This window comes from Neophocaena asiaeorientalis, unplaced genomic scaffold (assembly GCF_003031525.2).
Source record: "Neophocaena asiaeorientalis asiaeorientalis breed wild unplaced genomic scaffold, Neophocaena_asiaeorientalis_V1.1 scaffold229, whole genome shotgun sequence".
Lineage (NCBI taxonomy): Eukaryota > Metazoa > Chordata > Mammalia > Artiodactyla > Phocoenidae > Neophocaena > Neophocaena asiaeorientalis.
Genome location: NW_020174096.1, coordinates 3,945,898 through 3,966,007, shown reverse-complemented (window position 1 = coordinate 3,966,007; position 20,110 = coordinate 3,945,898). Strand labels below are relative to the sequence as shown.

Below are 20,110 nucleotides of genomic sequence, written 5' to 3'. Positions count from 1 at the left end.
GGCCCACAAATCCTTTTGGTATTAAGCACAACCTGCTTATCTTGGCATTCAGAGCCCACTTTTGGGGCAACCAATTATGACCCATCTCATTATGCCATTATATGTGTAGACAAGCTGCCCTCCACCACTGCTGTGATCACTGCTTCTGTCCTATTCTTCTCATTTCCACCCCTTTCTATATTATATTCATCTTGCAGTCCCAGCTGAAATTTTAAATATTTCCCTTAGAGAACTCAATATTTCTCTCATTCTTTTATAGCAGTTCTACAAATTTATTACCTACTTATGATCTTTGATTTGTTTTATATATGTCCTATCATGCAAAAAAGATGATTAAACTTTTATTTCAGCAGAGACTAAATTCTATGACTTTTCCCTCATTGATTACTCACTGATTTACAAGAAAAGTATTCTGATTTACACAGAATTTAAGAGTTTCTTTGTGTATATTTTCCCTGAAAAATAACAAGAGTGATTTCACTTGTAAAAACTTTAAATTACTGATATCCATTTCATAGCTCTACACTTGAGATTCATAGAATAGAATTTTATACTTGAGATTCTAGAAATCATCGGATCCTATACATCCTCATTTACAAATGAGGAAACTAAGGCACAGAGAGGATTGGTTTGCCAAGGTAACAGTTTATTAATGGCAGATTTGGCCCTGGAAGCCGGTTGGTCTGGCTTCTAGCCAACTCTTTTAAAAATACATTACATACGTCTTATTGTCTTGGGAATTTTTCTTACAAGCCCCTTGTAAGTATAATAATAGATCAATAAGTATTAAAATATAAATTAATATCATAAGAAGTTAGAATTTTCTCACTGAGGAAGATCAGTTTCTTATACCTCTTTTCTCTTTCCTCTTCTTTCTTCTCCAACATTTTTGATTAATGAAAAATACTGTTTAGAAACAAATGTGAAAGGTTTTGTAGATTCTAAGGTTATTAGACATCTATTTTATGGTTGTGGAACAGTATTCTATAATTTCATTTGAAACTTGTTGTATCACATAATGCTGCTTAAATGATGTAAACCATTTACAAGTACTCTATCCAATATAGATCTCTCCTTTGAACCTCTATAGGATTTAACTGGATATTAGTTTAGTTATATTGTGTCCCCTAATTTTGTCAGAGTGTAAGTCTTATTTTTCAACAGGATTATAAATAGTAACACCCAGGACAGATTAATTATCCCCAGTATTTATCACTACCCAAACAGAATAAAACATTTTCTTCTACTCCCACTCCAAGGACCTGCTATTTTGAAATACTTCATCTACCAAATAGTCTTTTATTTATTAAAGAGTAATTAACTACATAATTTTTCCTTCTGTTTTCCAAACTGAAGATACATGTTATCTGTTTTCAGTATTCCAAATATGTTATTGCCAATTAAACTTTTCATTTAAAATGAGATTCAACAAAAGTTTTTGTCACCAGAGACATACTGTTTCCATCACAGTTTTTGAAATATTAAAAATAGATTATGGAGAGACTGCTGCCTGTCTTGAAGTAGCAAATAACCATGAGTGAGCTGCCCATGACAGGGACCTGAGGGCAACCTCTAAGAGCTGAGGGCAGTCCCCATAACAACCAAAAAGAAAATGGGGACTTCAAAAAAAATAGATTATGGATTCTTAAGTTTGCCTTTCAGTATAGCAACAAGTGAGAGACATAGGGAGATGATGAGACATCAGTTGCAGCAATCAAAGTAAGAATGAGGACCCAAGTCAGAGTTTGATGGTGGAAAGAGTTGAGTTAATGAAGTAAATTGATAGGATGTAGTGGTGATAATAAATGGGGAAGGAGTCAGGAATGTAGTAGTACAGTAGTATGTTTGCAGCTGTTGTCACCACTGATTTACTTTGTCTAGTTACTGAAAAGTTGTTTAAAATAGAGTTCCTATCCTAAAGGAGCTTAGAATCTCAGAAACGTTATATCTTGGTAGTCAACTAATTTATAGTCTGGACTATTAGGGAAAAAAAGCCAACACTTTTTTCCATCGTAATGATTATTAACATTTATTGCATCAGTTATTAGTTATATTAGTCCTTTGACATGTTCATTTGAAGGAGAAGATTAAAATTAGTGCCTGGATCTTATAAATATTCTACGGTCTTAAACACTTAAGTCTGAATAAAATAGGTTTGAAAAATGCATTATGAAGTAACTTCTTTTTCTGATTTCTCCCTGTTACAGATGATTACTGTGAATGCTTCCTTGTTTCCTAGCTCTGTGGCCAACTCATTAATAGCAGTTGGAAACGATGGACTCCAAGAAAGAGACAGAATGGTTCGAGCATGCATCGCCATTATCTGTGAACTAGGTCAGAATTTTCTTTGAGTAATGAAAATGTAGTATTTTAGAAAGAATATATAACACTTCTTAATGCCTTTAATACATTAATTCTTTAGGTATTGGTAAAAAGATATGAAAAAGTAGGACATTCCTGATAAGGAAGTAGTGGACTTGTTTAACAAATCATTTCAAAGTGACATTAAAATTCTATAAATTTTAAAGTTTTACTCATCATGAAATTTAATATATAGGAATTGTCCAGATTCCAGTAATTAGAATAAAATCTCTTAAAGTCTGGCTCTCAGACATTAATTAACCACATTGTATCTTGATGTGAGTGCAAAACAATTCACTCTACATTAAAAAAGAATTCTAAATGAAAAAGGATTTAAGAGTTAAATGGGGAAAATATAGGGGGGGAATGGATGACTATCTGATCACGTAAGGAAAAGGAATTTTGAATTATCAAAAGAAATCAAACAGATTTCAGCAGCTGTAGATTTTATTATAAGGAGGTAAGAAAACATGTAGTACCAGAACAAAGGAAAAAATAAATGTAATAAATAAGTTCATTACCATGACAGGTAAAGAACTTACTTATATACAGATCAGTAGGAAAAATAAGTAATTCTCAAAGAAATGCATGGCTAGTCAAAGTATTTTAAAAGTTCAACCTCACTTATAACCAAAGAAATATAATTTTTAATGACAAGAGAAGATAATATTTTTCCCCACCAAAAGCAGAAGTGGTATAGGTTACATTCACTCTTGATATAATAAATAAATGAATAACAAAAGTTTAAAGAAACAAAAGAGCCAAGCCTTATCATTGAGAGTGTAAAAATACTGTCCACAATACCTGTTGATTTAGAGAAAAAGTCAGAAATTTGATTAAGGAAATTCTGAAAAATAATAAAAATTTGACTACATGTCAATGTATGAGATGGCTTGGAAAGTTATATACTCGAGTTAACTTCTCACTATAAGATGCTTTTATAATTAAGCAAAAAGTAATGAAAATAAGTGAGCGAACCCAAAAAATAGAAAAAGAAGAAAAAAAATAAATTTTAACATAAGCAGGAGGAAAGCAATAATGATTCTGAGTCTTAGAGAACAAGATAGATTATTTAATCTAATCTGTGTTAATAGAAGAAGAAAAAAATGATACACAGGCAAACATACACTATTGTTTGAAAAATGCAAAAGTCAGAGAAAAGATTAATAGAATGAGAAAGAGAATTAATAGTTTTAAAAATTATGAGATAATTTTTTTATATATTTGAAAATCTTATTGAAATGAATGGGTTTTCAGAGAAAATTTTAATATCCATTTGACTCAAAAGAGTAGAACACGTGATGGATCAAAAACCATAGAAGTACTTGATGAATTAATTGCCTCCAAAGAGTCATTTAGTTAGTTTTGTCTTAAAAAAATTGTTTCAAGGAACAAATAGTTCCTCATATAGTATAATCTAATTGAGAGCATTAAAAATATGGAAATTTACCAATTTTAATTTAAATGAAACTAGCATTTTATATACATAAACACACAGATATGCACATACACACAAATACACGCATACATAAAATGAAATAATTAGAATGCTACTATGTTAACATTGTAGAATATTCATCTCAAATCACCACTCATACTCTTTTTTAATAAATTTGTTTATTTATTTATGGTTGTGTTGGGTCTTCGTTGCTGAGCGCAGGTTTTCTCTAGGTGCGACGAGTGGGGGCTACTCTTCCTTGCAGTGCGTGGGCTTCTCATTGCAGTGGCTTCTCTTGTTGCGGAGCATGGGCTCTAGGCACATGGACTTCGGTAGTTGTGGCATTCGAGCCCATTAGTTGTGGCTCACGGGCTCTAGAGCACAGGCTCAGTAGTTGTGGCGCATGGGCTTAGTTGCTCGGTGGCATGTGGGACCTTCCCAGACCAGGGCTCGAACCCATGTCCCCTGCATTGGCAGGCAGATTCTTAACTACTGTTAAGCCACCAGGGAAGTCCACCAATCATATTCTTAATAGTGGATCTCTACAAATACTACATCATTTTAAAAGCTCTTAATTAGCGTTTTAACCAGGTTAGCAAGACAAAATAATAAATGAGTTTTACATATTGGAAAGAAGGCATCATACATAGTAGATGATATATCTAGAAAACTCTGAATCAACTGAAGAACAACTTCAGTAATTCAGTACAGCGGAAACCTGAAAATATAGATTTAATAGATTTATTTTGTGTTTCAGCAATAATCAGTAAATATAATGGAAAAAAATGATACTATTTCCAAAGTAGACAAGAAAACTATATATAACAAATAAAAATAAGAAATGTGGAAGATGTGTGTGTGTTTAGGGGGTACTTTTCAATTTGTTTAATTGATTTTCAAGAAGGCAGAGCTAATCTATAGGTAGAAATGAGAATATTTGTTGCCTTTGTTGTGGAGGGAGACTGATTGAAAAGTGGTGTGAAGGAACTTTCTAGGATGATGAAAGTGCTATACCTTGATTGAGGTATTGGTTACAGGGGTATAGATATTGTTCAGAATTTATTGAACTGTACCATTAAAATCTGTGTATTTTACTGTAAGTAATTATACCTCAATTTAGAAAAAATGGAGAAGAAACCTAAATCTAAAGTTCAACCAGAATAAACAGGAAAAATTCAACTATGAAAAAAACATTTTTGAAAAAGATTAAATGGAGGAGAAGGCAAAGATTTTTTTCTCATATTTTAAAAAAGTTAAGCTGGCTTATTAAGAGAGAAAAAAATGAAAAAGAATCAAGGGTTGCAGACCCTGATACATAGAAGACTTCAGTATATCAAAAGTATGAAAATCAGTTTGGAAAGCATGCTGGGATAGTTGAATAAACATTTGGGAAAAAATGAGCTTATCAATATTAAGCCAAAGTCTGTTTCCTGACAGATTGAAAACTGAAATGTTAATCGTGAACTCATTTAAAACACACACTTGGGTGTGCGTGCATACAGAGAAAATGCCTGATATTTGAAGTAAGGGAGGAGTTTCTGAGCTTAAAATCTAAAGTTAAGTTACAAATCAGATAAAAGATTTGAAACAGATAAAAGGCTAATATTCCCATTATATAAAGAACTCCTTGCAATTGATAGGAAAGAAGAACCATTCAGTAAAACATGAACAAAAGATATGAAAAAATTCAGAGACATTAAGAAACAAATCAGAGTTTTGGAAAGTATATTCAGTGACTCTTATTAGGTAATTTATCCACGTGTCCTTTTAAATGTCATTGACTGGAAAGTTTTTCAAGTCAGAAAGCAAATTAAGTATTAAAATCCCAGATTTCTGATTACATTTTATTAATTATCCCCTATATAATATATTAAGTTTTTCTTTTTTATTTTAGCACTTCAGAATCCAGAGGTGGTGGCCCTTCGAGGTGGACTAAACACCATCTTGAAAAATGTGATCGATTGCCAATTAAGTCGAATAAATGAGGCTCTCATTACTACAATTTTACACCTCCTTAATCATCCAAAGACCCGACAGTATGTACGAGCTGATGTAGAATTAGAGGTAGGAACTTTAATATTCTTTCTAGTTTTAAAATATGACTTTAAATACATACTCTTACTTTGAAATTTTAAAGTTAATATGCAGCACAGCATTAATTATTAAACCTAAATTAACTAATAAGCTTGGCTTATCCCAGCAGTATTTTATAGCTCATTCAATTTGGACTGAATTGAAAAAATTCTCAAGAATATTTCATCAACATGTAAAGTGAAGTTTATTTTTTTTTTATAATCTATGAAAACTTGACTGAGCAAATTAGAACACAAGTAAGGTTTCACAGACATTTACGTATTTATTTAAGAAGACCATTTCTTTTTAAGGACTATAGTATGTTAATTGTGTGTGAATAGCTCCTGCTAATTATATACTATTTATTTATTAAACCATGCTAAAACTCTCTGAACTTGGAGACACTTGTTGGCAACTAAAGACCATATATAATTGAAAGAAATAGAATACATATCTTTTTTAAAATACTCTACAATTTCTTTTTTATTTTTACTAATTCAGTTTTTTTCTTTTTTTACAGTTGGTCTAAAATAGTAAGGCTACCATATGCCCTTTTCTATAATAAGTATGTAGTAGAGGTTGGAACAGAATTATCACAAACTGTATTCTTTTTTTTTTTCCCCCTCATTTTTGGCCATGCCCCGTGGCTTGTGGGATCTTAGTTCCCCTGACCAGGGATTAAACCTGGGCCCTCGGCAGTAAGAGCATGGAGTCCTAACCTCTGGACCACCAGGGAGTTACCACAAAATGTACTCTTATAGTTTATTTGTGTGAATGTATTACATTGTTGTCCATTGCAGATATCATTCAGAGTAAGTTTAAACCAAGGCTTTATTTGGGTATGAAATTATGCAAATTATAAAAGATTTATTGTTCCCTACTTTGCCTGTTTAAATCATTTTATGAAACTTGTCTTAAATGTTATAGTTCTGGTTTTATTAGGGCTACTAGAAATATTTTGAGATTATAAAATTGACATTAGCCTGTATCATTAACTAACAAATTTATGTACAATATTCTCCTTAATAAGTGATTTTAAATACATTATTCATGGGAATCCAGTGGGAATAAGCTGGCATTTTTGATATTTCACAGTGTATTTCGATTTAACTTTTTTATTTATCAAGTGGAGAAAATGATATTTTAAGATTGGAGAGATGATTGCAATAAAGGAAGATATTGTGTATAGGCCTGGTTTTTATTCCTATATAATTGTGCAGCAGATTAGTAAAGCCTTTGTGTAAATGAAAAAAACTCAAAAAGAATATGGTAGATATTTAAGTACACGACTATATTTGCATAAGTTCTTTAAAGCCACAAATGTTCTTTTTTTCCTTAACAAGATCCCCCTAAAGTATCATAGTGATTGAGAGCATAGACTTCGGGCTATACAGATCTGGTTTTGGTTTTTTGTTCTGTAACCTACTAGCTTTATGATTTGGGGCAAGTTATTAGCCTCTCTTGGACCCATTTTTTCCTAGGTAAAATAAAAGTCATGATTTTTACCTTAAAGAATTATTGTGAAGAATAAATACTATAATAATAATAGTAGTAGTAGTAATAGCAGCAACTAACACTCTCGTAAAGCTTATAATGAGTTAGGCAATATTTCCAGGTGCTTTACACATATTCATTCTAATCTACATAGATGTTTTATTTAGTACCTGGCACATAATAAGTATTCAATAAATACTGATTGCCTTGGATATTAATCATTATCATCTTCTACTTTATCATTATCTTCATCCTAGAGTCTGCTGTTACAAGAATATTGTCCTCAGTTTTATTAATTATATTTATAAATTTTCACTCTAACTTGATAACTTTGGTTTTTCTTTTCCACATACAAAGGAGCTATTTTCATTGCTACTGTCTCATTAGGCCCAAATCTTTCTTCTGTTAAAAAAAAAAAATCCCTTTTAAAATTTACCCTGGCTTCTATTTCTATAAACTGTAATATATTTTGACCTCACACAGGAAAAAAAAAAGGTACATTTAATATGATAATGTTATTAGAATAGGCAGTCAGTAAGGATTGTAAAATTGTAATTTTAATTTTTTATAGTAAATTTAAAAAACAACGTATTTTTTAAACTTCAGAGTAGGATAGTGTAGTTCATAGCATCTGCTATGGAAAACTAGAAAAGTTGAATAATTATGGAAATCATATATTTAAAGCAGTATAGAGCTGTGAAAGCAATAAGGACCAGAGGGAGTGAAAAATCTAGAGATGCCATTGGGGGCACTATAGATTTAGGCCACAGACTAGAGGTTAAGAATATGACCTAGACCTAGGTAGAAGACCAGACTATTTGGCAAGCATATGTGTATGTGAGTGACAAGCCTAGAGATGTGAGAAGCCCCCAGATCAAGTCTGATTTACCCTTCTAGAAGTTTGCTGAGATAAGAATCTGTGGAGAGCAGAAGTTAAAATGTTTCCACTGAGGAAAACACAGTGGAATAGGCTATGGTCTCCTGTGCATAGGACACAGAGGCCTCCCAGGAAGGGGGGTCATGGGCAGAAGTGGAAAGGCCTCTAAGAAGTAGTGAATTTACACTGATTATATGCAGTTGCTTTTTTTCCCTGGGGTCACTTACTGATCAGGACATAATTAGAAGCTGAAAATCCAGGTACGCTTTTCCTAGGACCTGAAAAATCAGAACAGCTTTTGGCAATTATGTAGTATTCAAGTAACGAACTGGGTATTTCATAGCTGATTTCCTGTTCTTGACATGTCCCAAATTCTGAAGTAATTGTGGATGAGTGCCTAAAGATCTAAGTTCAAAATTTATGAAGTGTGTAGAAAAAATCCCCAATTTCTCACTGCTAAGGAGAAAAAAAAAAACTTGCTAAAGTCTCTTGAAAGTTTTGGAGATCCATACTTTAGAAACACAAGAAAACCAGAGATACACTCAAATCTTAACAAAATTGCAGCATAGTCTCAATTTAACTCAGTTGGTGACTAGGATAAGCTCATCAGTCCCGTTAATCTACCTGACTAAAAGAGGAAAGGATAAACCGTCTCTGATGGAGATAACATCACTTGGAACCTTTAATAAAATTTACAGTGTCTGACATTCAGTCAGAAATATGATTGAGTGTCATACAAAAAGACATGACTATGTAACTGAAAACTCAGAAGAAAAGAAATTCCATAGAAGCATGTCTACAGGTGATCCAGATATTACAGCTAGAGGGAAAAGACTTTAAAACAAGCATGATTAACTTATTAAGGAAAATGGAGAAGAAGAAGAAAATAGATGAAATAATGGAGAATTTCACCATATAATTGCAGTGTGCAAAATGAATCAAATGGAACTAGTACAGAAAAATATAAAACCTGAAATTCTGAACTCAGTGAAATTAAAAATCCATTTTGGATGAGAAGATATCATTAGTAAATTGAAATAAAAATCAATAAAAATATCAAGTAAAACATTGGGGGCAGGAGAAGAGAAAGGAAATGAACATAACAAAAGGGATAAAACATAATTGTTGTCTTTGGAGAAGAGAGAGAAAATGAGCAGAAGCAGATATCCAAAGAAGCAGTGGTCAAAACTTTTGTTTCTAAAACTGATGAAACTTCATAAAGCTCAGAAAACTCAAGATAATACAAAGAAAACAACATGTACACACATCATGGTAAGGTTGTCAAAAACCAAGATAAATAAAAATCTTAAAATCAGCTTGAGATAAAAGACTCTACTTTCAAAGGAACAACTCTGACAGCTGATTTCCCAACAGAAATAATGGAAGCAGAAGACAGTAGAATGGCATATTTAGAGTGCAGAAAGAAAATAATGTCAACCTACCTAGAGAAAATGTCTTTCAAAAACAAAGGTAAAATAAAGATTTTATAGACTAAAGAAAAACAACCCAAGGAAATTTAAAGAAACACTATTCTTTCTTCGATTCCTTGCCTTTATGTCATGAAGACCGTAAAGCAGCCTATGGTGAGGCACACGTGGGAAGGAACTGAGACCTTTTGCCAACAACTAGCACGTTGTGAGTAAACCATCTTGAAGCAGATTCTACAGCTTCAGTCAAGTCTTGAGATGACTGCAGCCCTGATCAATATTTTGACTACAATTTTATGAGGCACCCTGAGCCATAACTGCACAATTAAACTCTTCTAGATTCCTGAATCACAGAAACATTGTGAGATAATAAATATTTATTGTTTTTTAAAAAATGAGACAGTACAGGAAGATGGCGGAAGAGTAAAACATGGAGATCACCTTCCTCAGCACAGATACACCAGAAATATATCTACACGTGGAACAACTCCTACAGAACACTACTGAACGCGGGCAGAAGATCTCAGTCCTCCCAAAAGGCAAGAAGCTCCCCACGTACCTGGGTAGGGCAAAAGAAAAAAGAATAAACAGAGACAAAAGAATAGGGACGGGACCAACACCAGTGGGAGGGAGCTGTGAAGGAGGAAAAGTTTCCACACACTAGGAAGCCCCTTCGCAGGCGGAGACTGTGTGTGGCGGAGGCGGGGAGCTTCAGGGCCGCGGAGGACAGCACAGCAACAGGGGTGCTGAGGGCAAAGCTGAGAGATTCCTGCACAGAGGATCAGTGCCGACCGGCACTCACCAGCCTGAGAGGCTTGTCTGCTCACCCGCCAGGGCGGGCTGGGCTGGGAGCTGAGGCTTGGGATTTGGTCGGAGCGCAGGGAGAGGACTGGGGTTGGCGGCGTGAACACAGCCTGCAGGGAGTTAGCGCACCATGGCTAGTCAGGAGGGAGTCCGGGAAAAAGTCTGGACGTGCCGAAGAGGCAAGAGACTTTTTCTTCCATCTTTGTTTCCTGGTGCGTGAGGAGAGGGGATTAAGAGCGCTGCTTAAAGGAGCTCCAGAGACAGGCGCGAGCCGCGGTTAGCAGCGCGGACCCCAGAGACGGGCATGAGACGCTAAGTCTGCTGCTGCCGCCAACAAGAAGCCTGTGTGCGAGCACAGGTCACTCTCCACACCTCCCTTCCGGGGAGCCTGTGCAGCCCGCCACTGCCAGGGTCCCGGGATCCAGGGACAAATTCCCTGGGAGAACTCACGGCGCGCCTCAGGCTGGTGCAACGTCCCGCTGGCCTCTGCCACTGCAGGCTGGCCCCGCATCTGCACCCTTCCCTCCACCCGGCCTGAGTGAGCCAGAGCCCCCGAAGCAGCTGCTCCTTTAACCCCGTCCTGAGTAAAGAACACATGCGTTCCGGCAACCTACATGCAGAGGCAGGGCCAAACCCAAAGCTGAACCCTGGGAGCTGTACAAACAAAGAAGAGAAAGGGAAATCTCTCCCAGCAGCCTCAGAAGCAGCGGATTAAAGCTCCACAATCAACTTGATGTACCCTGCATCTGTGGAATATATGGATAGGCAACGAATCATCCCAAATTGAGGAGGTGGACTTTGAGAGCAAGATATATTATTTTTCCCCCTTTTCCCTCTTTTTGTGAGTGTGTATGTGCATGCTTCTGTGTTAGATTTTGGCTGTGTAGCCTTGCTTTCCCCAGTTGTCCTAGGGTTCTATCCTTTTTTTTTTTTTCTTTTTAAAAACATTTTTTTCTTAATAATTATTTTTTATTTTAATAGCTTTATTTTATTTTATCCTTTCTTTCTTTCTCTTTCTTTTCTTTTCTTTCTTTCTTTCTTCCTTTCTTTCTTTCTTTCTCTTTCTTTCTTTCTTTTCTTTCTTTCTTTCTTTTTCTTTCTTTCTTTTTCTTTCTTTCCTTCCTTCCTTCCTTCCTTCCTTCCTTCCTTCTTTCCTTCCTTCCTTCCTTTTTTCTTTTCTTTTCTTTTCTTTTCTTTTCTTTTCTTTTAAAATGCAAGAAACATTTAACAAGGACCTAGAAGAACTAAAGATGAAACAGGCAACGATGAACAACACAATAAATGAAATTAAAAATACTCTAGATGGGAAAAATAGCAGAATAACTGAAGCAGAAGAACGGGTACGTGACCTGGAAGATAAAACAGTGGAAATAACTACTGCAGAGCAAAATAAAGAAAAAAGAATGGAAAGAACAGAGGACAGTCTCAGAGACTTCTGGGACAACATAAAACGTATCAACATTCGAATTATAGGGGCTCCAGAAGACGAAGAGAAAAAGAAAGGGACTGAGAAAATATTTGAAGAGATTATAGTTGAAAACTTCCCTAATATGGGAAAGGAAATAGTTAATCAAGTCCAGGAAGCACAGAGTCCCATACAGGATAAATCCAAGGAGAAACACACCAAGACACATATTAATCAAACTGTTAGAAGTTAAATACAAAGACAACATATGAAAAGCAGCAAGGGAAAACAAGAAATAACACACAAGGGAATCCCCATAAGATTAACAGCTGATCTTTCAGCAGAAACTCTGCAAGCCAGAAGGGACTGGCAGGACATATTTAAAGTGATGAAGGAGAAGAACCTGCAACCAAGATTACTCTACCCAGCAAGGATCTCATTCAGATTTGATGGAGAAATTAAAACCTTTACAGACAAGCAAAAGCTGAGAGGGTCCAGCACCACCAAACCAGCTTTGCAACAAATGCTAAAGGATGTTCTCTAGTAGGCAAGAAACACAAGAGAAGGAAAAGACCTACAATAACAAACCCAAAATAATTAAGAAAATGGGAATAGGAACATACATATTGATAATTACCTTAAATGTAAATGGATTAAATGCTCCCACCAAAAGACACAGACTGGCTGAATGGATACAAAAACAAGACCCATATATATGCTGTCTACAAGAGACCCACTTCAGACCTAGAGACACATACAGACTGAAAGTAAGGGGATGGAAAAAGATACTCCATGCAAATGGAAACCAAAAGAAAGCTGGAGTAGCAATTCTCATATCAGACAAAATAGACTTTAAAATAAAGAGTATTAAGAGAGACAAAGAAGGAGAGTACATAATGATCAAGGGATCGATCCAAGAAGAAGATATAACAATTGTAAATATTTATGCACTCAACATAGGATCCCCTCAATACATAAGGCAAATACTAACAGCCATAAAAGGGGAAATCGACAGTAACACATTCATAGTAGGGGACTTTAACACCCCACTTTCACCAGTGGAAATATGATCATCCAAAATGAAAATAAATAAGGAAACACAGCTTTAAATGATACATTAAACTAGATGGACTTAATTGATATTTATAGGACATTCCATCCAGAAACAACAGAATACACATTTTTCTCAAGTGCTCATGGAACATTCTCCAGGATAGATCATATCTTGGGTCACAAATCAAGCCTTGGTAAATTTTAGAAAATTGAAATTGTATCAAGTATCTTTTCTGACCACAGCACTATGAAACTAGATATCATTTACAGGAAAAGATCTGTAAAAAGTACAGACACATGGAGGCTAAATAATACACTACTTAATAACGAAGTGATCACTGAAGAAATCAAAGAGGAAATTAAAAAATACTTAGAAACAAATGGCAATGGAGACACGACAACCCAAAACCTACGGGGTGCAGCAAAAGCAGTTTTAAGAGGGAAGTTTATAGCAATACAATCCTCCCTTCCAAAACATCCCAAATATACAACCTAACCTTGCACCTAAGCAATTAGAGACGGAAGAACAAAAATACCCCAAAGTTAGCAGAAGGAAAGAAATCGTAAAGATCAGATCAGAAATGAATGAAAAAGAAATGAAGGAAACTATAGCTAAGATCAATAAAACTAAAAACTGGTTCTTTGAGAAGATAAACAAAATTGATTTTTAGCCAGACTCATCAAGAAAAAAAGGGAGAAGAGTCAAATCAATAGAATTAGAAATGAAAAAGGAGAAGTAACAGCTGACACTGCAGAAATACAAAAGATCATGAGAGATTACTATAAGCAACTCTATGCCAATAAAATGGACAACCTGGAAGAAATGGACAAATTCTTAGAAATGCACAACCTGCCAAGACTGAATCAGGAAGAAATAGAAAATATGAACAGACCAATCACAAGCACTGAAATTGAAAGTGTGATTAAAAATTTTCCAACAAACAAAAGCCCAGGACTAGAAGCCTTCCCAGGCGAATTCTATCAAATATTTAAAGAAGAGTTAACACCTATCCTTCTCAAAATCTTCCAAAATATAGCAGAGGGAGGAACACTCCCAATCTCATTCTATGAGGCCACCATTACCCTGATACGTAACACATATATATGGAATTTAAGCAAGAAAAATGTCATGAAGAACCTAGGGGTAAGACAGGAATAAAGGCGCAGACCTACTGGAGAACGGACTAGAGGATATGGGGAGGGGGAAGGGTAAGCTGTGACAAAGTGAGAGAGTGGCATGGATATATATACACTACCAAACGTAAAATAGAAAGCTAGTGGGAAGCAGCCGCATAGCACAGGGAGATCAACTCGGTGCTTTGTGACCACCTAGAGGGGTGGCAGGGAGGGACACGCAAGAGGGAATAGATATGGGAACATATGTGTATGTATAACTGATTCACTTTGTTATAAAGCAGAAACTAACACACCATTGTAAAGCAATTATACTCCAATAAAGATAATAAAAAAAAAAGAGACAGACTCAGAGGAAGGTTAAAGTGAATCCTTAAAAGGAAAATGATCCGAGACAAATGAGAAAATGCAGGAAGGAATGAAGCGTGGCAAAAAACGTACACATGACAAAATATAAAAGACTACTGATTGTCTAAAACAATATTTGTAATGTCTTAGGTATTTTAAATCATTTTAAAATTAAAATTCAGGCCACAGTAATGCAGTCAGCACAAGGCTGGGCCGGGGGGTTGGTAAATGAGATACAGTGGTTTAAGTTCTAAAATGAGTGAGCCTAACTGGGTTGCTATATACAAGGACAATACACAAAAATAATTTGGATTTCCTTATACTAGTAACAAAATGAACATAATTTATAAAGTAAAAATAATTAAATAATGTTCAAAAATAGGCAAAACAAGTCATAGTGTTAGAAATCAGGATAGTATTCCTGTGGTGAGAATGAAGGGGAGAATAAGGAGGCTTTGAGGATTATAGGGAACGTGCTTAGTTTGAGAAAAATCCATCAAACCTCACATTCATGATTTGTGCACTGCTTAATATGTATGTTAAACGTCAGTTTAGAAGTTCAGAAATTCAGTTTGTACATTTAAAAAAATCACTCAAATATATTCCTTGATGATGAGTTTGAAGAAATAAGTCTCTCAAGCAGTGTACCCAGTTAGAGATACAGAGAAGTGGAATTAATTTTAGCTTGTTACAGGAAGAATACATTTTATAATAAGGACTCTTTTTCTTCTTCTTTTTTTGCCTTTTCTTTTTATTAGCGAATTTTAGCACCCTATACTGATTTTCACTACAGACATAGTCCAGATACAGCTGAAGGACAGCTTAAGTAAGTACCATGTGTGTTACTGTTAAAACGTTTAGATTTGCCTGATTGTACGTAGAGCCAGAGAAAAATGAGTTTAAGTAAATTTCCTATTTCATGGAGTTATAGTTCTCTCATAATTAGCTATGGTTTAAAAAATTAAAAGTAAGCATCGGGAAATTTAAAGACTTGGAATTAGTTTCTTATTTTAAAAAATGTAAGATAGGTAGGAGTAGAAACCTAGATCTTTAATAATTTTTCTATTGTACATGTTTTTAGCGCAATTACATTGAGAGACTAAACGAATTAATTGTGAGTAGAATGAAGAGTGGCCTAAATTGAGTAAGCAGAAAAATATACTGTGTAGAATTTTGAGAGTAAGGTTCATAGGGAAGTAAGAGGAGATAAAGATTATTTTCTAGAAATGAGGCAGGATAATTTTCAATTTTTCTGGAGAGAAATGAACATGTTCACTAGGTATTCTGGAATAACTATATTTAAATTGATTTATGGATCAAATAATGAACTTGTCTGTGAAGATTTTGCCGCTGACACAGTTCCAATAAATATGCTATCAGGTGTAGCATAGTAGGATTGTTGGATTGTAGACACACTTATTTTGAGAGATAGTATGTTTTAAAAATTCCTCACTAAGTTTGGGAACATTGTGAAATGGGCATATTTTTGTTGTTTTTCATTTTTCTCCTGAATTAAAAATAGTGGTTTCATATCTTTAATCACCTCCGTCACTGTGGACTCATTGCATGTTAACATATCATGACCTGAGCTAAGAAATTAGAATAGTCGTTCTCTGTTTAAGACTTCTCAGACCTTATTCTTGCTAACTAAGTTATGAATTGGGATTCTTAAGCCCCTTTCTTGGCTTCTCCTATCACACTTGGGCATGCTCTTTATTGATGAAGAATGTATGCATTTTCTATTGCTGCATGACAAATGACTACAAATATAGCAGCTTAAAATAACATCAGTTTATTAGTTCACAGTTCAGTAGGTCAGAGGTCTGGCATAGTTCTTATCTGGAAGTTCTGGTGAAGAAGCCATTTATTTCTAGGCTCACTCAGATTGTTGGCAGAATTCACTTCCTTGCTATTGTACAACTGAAGTTCCTGTTTTCTTGCTGACTGTCAACTGGGGCCTACTCTCAGCTTCTAATGGCCACCCTCTTTTCCTGGCACATGGTACTCTCCATCTTCAAACACAGCAGGAATTCCTTGAATCTTTGTGCTTTGAATCTCTCTGACCTTTTTCTTCTGCCTCCAGCTAGAGAAAGCTCTCCAGTTCGATCAAGCCTACCAGTTGATCTCCCTATCTTAAGGTCTGCCGGGCTATATAACATAAACATAATCACAGTCATGGCAATGATATCATATTCACAGGGATCCAGGGATTAAGACCTAGAATCTTGAGAGGATAGGGGCATTTTTAGAATTCTGCCTACCAGAATAAGCAAGAGACAAACCTGGATATTTTTTAGAGTTGAGGAGGGGGGAGTACATTCCACCAAAATCCTTTCTTTTCTGTGTGGTTCAATACTTTGCTTTCCTTAAGTTTCTGGAGTATGGGCAGTTTCTGGAGCATGAGTACATTATAGCTAGGGAATAAGGAAATGGGTGGTTTTTTTTTTTTACAATACTACTAATTTATCAAATAGGTTAGAGATTGGATTACCAGGCAATCAGTATAAGTATGTCACAAACATTTTTAAGAGAAGGAGCACCAAAAGCTTAATCACACAGTTGTCTGATTCTCATTTCTTCCACCAACCCCCCTCCCCATTTTAGTTTCTGTTATAGTGTCATGTTGATTAGTACCACAGAGCTTAGTGTGGTTGGTTTGTATGTGTGGGGGATGTTTTTAACTTTCATTTCTCTTTTGTAAACTATCTGCTTGCTTACCATTCTTTAATTTGATTTTCTGTCATTGTTCTTTATCCCTTCTGTTTTTTTCTTTCCCAGTTCTCTGGATTTCTGTATTCTCACAACTGTTAAGAACTTTAACATTAGGGAAGTAAAAAAGATGGCACAGGAAAAAAAATGGACTGTTTACAGGGTAGAGATGGTTGAGGTGGCATAAATAAAGAGTACAAGGTTGCTATTAAGTATTAAAACTGGCCGTAGACCATATATGGAATATGTTTAACAATGTAAGTAATACTGTTGGTTAATTAATTGTCATAAACTATTACGTAGAAGGGAACAAGTGAGATGATTGGATACCAGTTATAAAAGAAGAAAGTAGCTGGTAGTAGGCCCCAGCTGACAGAAAGAAAACAGAAACCTCAGTTGTATAACACCAAGGAAGTGAATTCTGCCAACAACCTGAATGAGCTTAGAAATGGATCAATAATAATATCTAGTTATTTAGTAATACCTCGATGAATATCTGAGTTGTTGAGCTTGCTTGGTAGAAATGCTCAAATAAATTTGGGACAAGATTTTTGAAGTAAAGAGAATACATGTGGTAAAAGTAAGAGGTTTATGTGGTAATTTTCTTTGCTAAGGGGCAGTATTTTGACAGAGATGCTTATTAAGCAGGCTGGTGTTATCTCTAATGCTCAATTAAAGGTGTTAATGAGCTACCTAAGAATAGTTTTCAGAAAGAGCAGGAAACGTAGAGCTCAGTGGGAAAGCGGAATTTATAATTTGTTTTAAAAGATGTTGTGAATTTTAAATGGGGGGACGCGTGATCAGTACATAATTGGGTAATTTGCTTTGAGGTAGATCTGATCTTTATTTTCTTTTAATATATTGTTGAATTTCCTATGTAAATATTTAAATGTTAAGTAATGATAGCTCTTATTCTGATACAGTGGTAGGAAAAACTCACTTTTTATTTTAACATTTAATTTCTTTGACCCCCCCCCCCTCCCTCCCCCCACCTCACCCAACAGAGAAGACAGAGAAGCAAGGTTTCTAGCAAGTAAAATGGGAATCATAGCAACATTCCGGTCATGGGCAGGTAAGTTCCTCTGTGCTGCTTTATAACATCCAATAAGAAAAGCTTGGCTATTTTTTCAAATGTTAAATTATTATTGTAGCATCTGCTTTAGATGTTAACCTAGTCTTTCTTTATATGTTATCATTAGAACCAAGAGGGGTTTGTACACAAGTCTTAAAATTGACCATTTGTAAGTCAATATGCTAATGATAACCTGGGCATTAAAATAAACTTAAATAAGATCTATACCAAAAAAAATTTTTAAGAGTGTTAGTTGAATATGTAACTAAAGTTTGTTCCTAAAAATGTAATGTAGAATGTCATAAATACCAAATAAGCAAGATAGGCCATTAGTAATCCCAAATTACATTCTTTTTCATTATGGTTTATTACAGGATGTTGAATATAGTTCCCTGTACTATACAGTAGGACCTTGTTGTTTATTTTATATATAGTAGTGTGTATCTGTAAATCCCAAACTCCTAATTTATCACTCCCCCACTCCCTTTCCCCTTTGGTAACCATAAGTTTGTTTTCCCTGTCTGTGAGTCTGTTTCTGTTTCACAAATAAGTCCATTTGTATCATATTTTAGATTCCACATATAAGTGATATTGTATGGTATTTGTCTTTCTGTCTGACTTACTTCACTTAGTATGATGATAATCTCTAGGTCCATCAGGTTGCTGCATATGGCATTATTTCATTCTTTTTTATGGCTGAGTAATATTTCATTGTGTGTGTGTGTGTGTGTGTGTGTGTGTGTGTGTGTGTGTGTATCTCACATCTTTATCCATTCATCTGTTGATGGACATTTAGATTGCTTCCATGTCCTGGCTATTGTAAATAGTGCTTCAGTGAACATTGGGGTGCATACATCTTTTATTTATTTATTTAAATTTATTTATTTTCATGTTTTCTTTTTTTTGAATTTTATTTTATTTTTTTATATAGCAGGTTCTTATTAGTTATCTATTTTATACATATTAGTGTATATATGTCAGTCCCTCTTGCAATTCATCCCCTCCCCGCCCCACTTTTACCCCCTTGGTATCCGTACGTTTGTTCTCTACATCTGTGTCTCTGTTTCTGCCTTGCAGACTGGTTCATCTATACCATTTTTCTAGATTCCACATATATGCATTAATATACAATGTTTGTTTTTCTCTTTCTGACTGACTTCACTCTGTATGAGAGTCTGCATGTATCTTTTCAAATTAGAGTTTTCTCTGGTTATATACCCAGGCATGGGATTGCAGGATCATGTGGTAACTATTTTTAGTTTTTCAAAAAACCTCCATACTGTTTTCCATAACGGCTGCACCAATTTACATTCCCACAAACAGTGTAGGAGGGTTCCTCTTTCTCCACAACCTCTCCAGCATTTATTATTTGTAGACTTTTTAATGATGGCCATTCTGACTGGTGTGGGGTGATACCTCATTGTAGTTTTGATTTGCATTTCTCTAATAATTAGTGATGTTGAACATCTTTTCATGTGCCTATTGGCTATCTGTATGCCTTCTTGGGAGAAATGTCTATTTAGGTCTTCTGTCCATTTTTTGATTGGGTTGCTTGTTTTTTTGTTATGAATTGTATGAGCTGTTTGTATATTTTAGAAATTAATCCCTTGTTGGTTGCCTAATTTGCAAATATTTTCTCCCACTCCATAGGTTGTCTTTTCATTTTATGGTTTTCCTTTGCTGTGCAAAAGCTTATAAGTTTCATTAGGTCCCATTTGTTTATTTTTGCTTTCCTTTTTTTTCTTTTTTTTAAATTTTTATTGGAGAATAGTTGATTTACAGTATTGCATTAGTTTCAGGTGTACAGCAAAGTGAATCAGCTATACATATATCCACTTTTTTTTTTTTTTTTTTTTTTGGGGTACACGGGCCCCTCACTGTTGTGGCCTCTCCCACAGGGCCCGGACGCACAGGC

General features: G+C 35.0%; 1 protein-coding gene across 5 annotated transcripts in view; it reads left to right on the top strand.

Annotated features, from left to right (window-relative positions):
* RICTOR (RPTOR independent companion of MTOR complex 2) overlaps positions 1–20,110 on the top strand; it is a 124,450-nt gene that overhangs the window by 55,956 nt on the left and 48,384 nt on the right. For all 5 annotated transcript variants that reach the window (XM_024754604.1, XM_024754602.1, XM_024754605.1 and 2 more), the window contains 4 exons: positions 2,208–2,334; positions 5,694–5,863; positions 15,173–15,240; positions 18,128–18,195. In XM_024754604.1, coding sequence (XP_024610372.1) covers positions 2,208–2,334; positions 5,694–5,863; positions 15,173–15,240; positions 18,128–18,195 — 433 coding nt within the window. The remainder of the gene's footprint in view (positions 1–2,207; positions 2,335–5,693; positions 5,864–15,172; positions 15,241–18,127; positions 18,196–20,110) is intronic.